The sequence below is a fragment of the Glycine soja genome, chromosome 7 (genome assembly GCF_004193775.1).
Source record: "Glycine soja cultivar W05 chromosome 7, ASM419377v2, whole genome shotgun sequence".
Lineage (NCBI taxonomy): Eukaryota > Viridiplantae > Streptophyta > Magnoliopsida > Fabales > Fabaceae > Glycine > Glycine soja.
Window position 1 is genome coordinate 41,660,772 of NC_041008.1, and position 6,000 is coordinate 41,666,771.

At 36.2% G+C, this 6,000-nt stretch overlaps 1 protein-coding gene across 1 annotated transcript; it reads left to right on the plus strand.

Moving 5' to 3' along the window:
• The first annotated feature begins 3,670 nt into the window (after positions 1-3,670).
• On the plus strand, positions 3,671-5,401 carry LOC114419775 (cytochrome P450 89A2-like). The gene has a single exon (XM_028385555.1). The coding sequence runs from the start codon at positions 3,778-3,780 to the stop codon at positions 5,272-5,274; it is 1,497 nt and encodes a 498-aa protein (XP_028241356.1). The 5' UTR covers positions 3,671-3,777; the 3' UTR covers positions 5,275-5,401.
• The last annotated feature ends 599 nt before the right edge of the window (positions 5,402-6,000 follow it).

Sequence of the window (6,000 nt, forward strand, 5' to 3'; positions counted from 1 at the left end):
GATAGTTCATAAACATCTTAGAAATTTTGAAGAAACAAACATATACTTTTTATTAGGTAGTTCATAATTTTTTTGGTCCGGCCGACTAATTCGGCCTAATTTTTAAAACATAGCTTATGATCATGATGGTGGGATAAAAAATGTAATACATTGTAACTTCATATAGAATAATTCTTTTAGAGGAATAGAAATTAGGCAGATTACATAGTTAAAAAGAAGCAGAGAATTGCACCCACAAATTAAAAGAACAGAAAGTCTTTCATAAAGTAAACTTACATTAATAAGGGCACTTATGCTTGGTTTATATAGTTGTTCATTCTCTTTCTCTCTTTTAATATATATAAGACATATTATATGAGAAAAAAATATTTTATGAGAGTAAAAAAAATTAAATTTAGACTACATAATTAAACAAAGACATTCAAACATTAATGCAACGTGACTACTTAAAAAATCATGCAAGTTTTTTTTTCTTTTTATGTGACTTTTTGACATAACTCTTAACCCTCAATGCATAGTTATATGTCTAAATTTAATCCTCTAGCCTATTTTACAAAGATGCTTTCTTTTATAAGATATGTCATATATATATATATATATAAAGGTGAATTTTCTAGTAAAGAGACTCTTTCCCTTTGATTGAGGTCCTTTTTTCAAGTGTCTCATGTGAGAACACTTTCTTATGTACAAACATGAGCTCAGTTAATAATAATCATCAGATCAAGATTAAAAATAATAGATGAATGAAGTTAAAATATATCAAAATTCAAATTAAAATATAATATAACCATCAAACCTCGGAAAAATTTCCTACACAAAAATTAAATCTATAAAAAATATTTAACTACCACATTCTAAAATATCTTAATTATCAATAATTCATTATCATCACCATGATCGTCACTCTCTCTGCCATCATCGTCGTCGTTGACATCACTATCGCTACCACCACTGGTGGTGATGATGGCTTTAGCGATGATGACAACGATCATGTTAGCAGAAGTGGTGGTGGTTAACGATAGTAGTGATGGCGACATTGATCATGGTGGTGACTACAGTGGTGGTCATGGTAGCAGCGATCGATGGGGGTGGTGGCAAAGATTATGATGATGGTAATAGTGATGGGTTAATTGAAATAGTTTAGGAAGTAATAATTGAGATCTTTATAATTTTGATTCTTGTTGGTGGGTGAGAAAATTATATTGACCTTTCGTGAGTTTAGACCTTATTACATTTGCACCCCCTCCATTAAAATGCATGTCTTTTGCTTCCCTTTAACCTTTACCATTACTAACTCCTTTAAGTTTTGAGTGAAATTCCCAATAAACCCTTCCACTTAACCGTCACACTTTGCCTCTTCATCTTCATCCTCTTTGCCCAACTTCATCCATAACCATGACCATCGCCCTCTGTGCCGCACTTTGTTCACAACAACCACTCACGGCACCTCATCGCATTGCTCACCTCCATAACCCACTCACTGCACTGCACCGCCTCGCCTCCACTTCCACCACTCAACACTTCAATTTCAGTTTCACCTTGGGAAGCATATTCTTTTCTTCTCATGCGTGTGTCGACCTTGCCTCATGCGCTCTCTTTGCGTTCGACAACAGCAAGTGGGCGTTCAAATATGGATTTGTGATTCTATTTCAAAACACCAAAATTTCTAAATTATGTCCATTGTGTTCAGATCTCATCATCTTGTGTTCACTATAGGTCGGTTCCTAGAAGAGGAAGATTCCTATAGCCTATGTCCGGGTTAGGTTCAATGGAAGCACAACTGCAAGTCTCTATCCTTTAGAATGGCTTGATTGTAACTAGTCAAGATTCTTTTTTTGATTGTAACAACACATTTCATTATTTTTTTAAAATATTATATTACTTCAATTTGTCCATGCTCAGATATGAAATTAGCTGCTCTTTATGTTTTTGGAGTTGTGTTCTTGATGTTTTTTTTTCCTTTTTGGATTGTTGTTCTTTATTCTATTTCCCCATTTCAATCTTGAGGTTGTTGTGATAGCTATGATGGTTAGTGGGTTAGGTTATGTTGTTGTGGCATGGTTGATGGGTTTGATTTGTGGTATGTGTTGATGATGTTGGTGCACCATTGAACATAGCTTGTTGGTGTGGGTTCAATTTCAGTTGTGCACCATTGAATATTGCTTCCTGGTGTGAATTTGATTTTTTATTAAAAAAATTCTGCCAAACATTGAACGTTGCTTGTTGTTGAGTACCATTGGGTGGGTGAGTAAAAATGTTTATGCTGGTTTTTATAAGTTGATCTTGAGGTGTTCTTGAACCTATTTGTTGAAAACAAAAATATCAAATTGTGTCCATGAAGATAAGGGCATTTTTGGCTTAAAAATTCATTAAATTGCATGTCCAAGGCACATGATGTCATGGAGTCAAGGGAATAGATGGTCAAATGTTTGTGCAATGAATTTGTAACAATGGGGGGGGGGGGGGTGTAGGGTTTGAAAAATGATGGGGTGTGAGTGTAATAAGTCTTAAATGCAAGGGATGTGATTGTAATTTGCTTTATATTTTAATCTTAACCATCTATTATTTTTATCTTAATTTGATGGTTTTACTAGTTGTTCTCATGTTCTCAAATAAGATAATGTTAGTGACCATCTTAGAATGCATTGCAGTCTACGATGACCACGTGTAAAGGATCGACGTAGAATGCAGAGTTAGCTAAGACGGTCCTTCAGAGACACCGACGTAGAATCGTACACATTCTAAGATGGTCTATGTGACCGTCATAGAATAGTTGACATCTTTTTATGACACCCGCTACGACGACTGTTGTAAACCGATGTAGTAAACCTTAAATAACCGATGTAGAATACAGGTTCTCTAGTAGTGTGTTCTCACATGAATTATATTCTCTCTCTCTCTCTCTCTTTTTATATATATATATATATATATATATATATATGAATAAAGATTAATTTATTTTAAGCCTAACTCTTTTAAAGTTATTTATGATCATCATCATTCATGTTGTTTTTGTTTGTAGATTATAAGTGGGATAATGAATGAAGGTAGTTGTGGAGATTTAAGCAACAATAACAAATGCTATTGATTTGAATGGATGCCATATAAGATATATTTTTATTGAAAATGAGATAGTGTCATCCAATCACAAATCATCTTTGATATAATTTTTAAAATAACTATTATATAAACCAACAAACTTATAATACATAGTGAATTGTGATTGGATGATAGTTAGTGCATAATTCTTTTTCCATAAAAATGTTAAGTACTACGTGTGGCTTCAAATGAGAGAATTTTTATGGTGAAAAAAAAAAGTTCGGCAGATTACATTATTAACAATTAATAACAAGGAACACAAAAAGTCAACTTTTACATGCAATGGCTATTTTTTTTTATTTAGATAAAGTAAAATTAGTTTAACTAAAATATGTTCATACTTCTTTTTATATATGCTTAAGTTCTACACTAATAATTTTTTCTTTCCTGATATTTAAATTTTTTTGTCATAGATCATTACAATTAGCTTCTATTAATTTTTTAAGTTAAGTTGACATACCACCATGTCACTTATGACCTAGGTTGTGCATTGTTTACACGGGTAGTTAGTTATCATTCTTTTTTATAAATAGGAATCGATAACATATAAGTTTACAGACAATTCAACCAACTCAGCTATATAATTGGCTCTCATTCGACACTCACACCTTAATTATCAACGACACTGAGCCTCACTCTCACTCTCACTCTCGTGAAAAGTGAACCAAGTCCCCACCCATGGAAGCCTGGTTCATAATCCTAGTCACTCTTTGTGTCTGCGTGCTGATAAGAGCCATACTATTCTCTCTTCACAAGAAAACCATAACCATCCCTCCAGGCCCTCCTCACATCCCAATCATCTCAAGCATTCTATGGCTCCGAAAATCCATATCCGAACTCGAAGCAGTTGTGAAAACACTCCACGCCAAATATGGCCCCATCATCACTCTCCGCATTGGCACTGAGCCCACCATATTCATTGCCGATCACTCCCTCGCCCACCAAGCCCTAATCCAACACGGTTCCCTCTTCGCCAACCGCCCTAAGGATGGCGGCTTTAAAATCCTCACCAACAACCGACACCAAATCAACTCCTCCTCCTACGGCGCCACGTGGCGCACCCTCCGCCGCAACCTCGCCTCCCAAATGCTTCACCCTTCCCGTGTCAAGTCCTTCTCCGGAATCCGCAAGGAAGTCCTCCACACCCTCCTCACCCGCCTCAAATCAGATTCTGAATCAAACAAGTCCATAAAAGTCATCGATCACTTCCAATACGCCATGTCCTGCTTGCTCATCCTCATGTGCTTCGGTGAACCACTCGATGAGGGGAAAGTCAGAGAAATCGAGCTCGTGCTGCGGAAATTGCTTCTGCACTTTCAGAGTTTCAACATCCTCAATTTCTGGCCCAGAGTCACGCGCGTTTTGTGTCGCAATCTTTGGGAGCAGCTGCTTAGGATGCAGAAGGAGCAAGATGACGCATTGTTTCCGCTTATAAGAGCCAGGAAGCAAAAGCGAACCAACAACGTCGTTGTCTCCTATGTTGACACGCTGTTGGAGTTGCAGCTGCCTGAGGAGAAACGCAATCTGAGCGAAGGGGAAATTTCGGCTCTGTGTGCCGAGTTTATAAACGCGGGTTCGGATACTACTTCGATGTCACTGCAGTGGGTAATGGCGAATTTGGTGAAGTACCCGCACGTGCAAGAAAGGGTCGTAGATGAGATTAGAAACGTCTTGGGCGAGAGAGTGAGAGAAGAGAGGGAAGTGAAAGAAGAAGACTTGCAGAAACTGCCTTATCTGAAAGCTGTGATTTTGGAAGGGTTGAGGCGACACCCACCAGGGCACTTTACTTTGCCGCATGTTGTGGCCGAGGACGTGGTTTTTAATGATTACTTGGTTCCTAAAAATGGGACAGTGAATTTCATGGTGGGGATGATAGGGTTGGACCCTAAGGTATGGGAGGATCCAATGGCGTTTAAGCCAGAGAGGTTTTTGAATGATGAAGGGTTTGATATAACTGGGAGTAAAGAGATTAAGATGATGCCCTTTGGTGCTGGGAGAAGGATTTGCCCTGGCTATAAGTTGGCTTTGCTTAATTTGGAGTACTTTGTGGCTAATTTGGTTTTGAATTTTGAATGGAAGGTACCAGAGGGAGGGGATGTGGATTTGACTGAGAAACAAGAGTTCATTACGGTCATGAAAAATGCATTGCAGGTTCATTTTATTCCTCGGATCTAGGCTCTGTACGCAACTCATTATATACTAAATAATACTGCCTATCAATGATAGGTTCAAAATAATTTTATAAAATTAAGATGATGTAATGATACTTTGATGGTTAATGCAAAAAGTATGGTTTATTGGATTTTTGCGTGTCTTTCGTTTTACATACCTGATTGCTTTGGTACCTTAGGCCCCGTTCCTGGTTTCCTGTTTTTAGTTTCAAATTTTTTAAAACTACAACAAGTTTACGGTTTGAGTTTTTTCAGTTTATTTTAATTTTTAGTTTTTAAAAAATTGTTGCAAATTGAAATATTCTAAAATAAGTCAAATATTTTAGGAGACAAAAATTTCATGTCTGCGACGGTTTCTTTAATCTCCTATCATCAAACTATATTAAGTCCGGGATCCTTACACTTCGTAAGAGATCAACTTATCTACGATTCTCCTTAAACTTCTCATTGCCTTTTTTTATAGGACAAAAGAAAATATTATTAAAACACATATTCAGTACAAGGTGTACTAAAACTAAAACAAAAGATAAAAAAACATTCCTTCTCATACAATATTTTGTTATAAGAAAGATGTTGAGAAACTAGTAATTAGAAAAAGATAACATTATTCTTGAAGAGATTAGAAAAATCTAATATGTTTTAAATGTATTATCATTTTAAATTTTTAACAAGCAATAAAATGCATGTAGCTACTAAGCCCAATCAAGGCATTCCTAGTCCTAGATCATGA

Coding starts and splice junctions, on each gene's coding strand:
- LOC114419775 (XM_028385555.1), top strand. CDS start 3,778: ATGGAAGCCTGGTTCATAATCCTAGTCACTCTTTGTGTCTGCGTGCTG.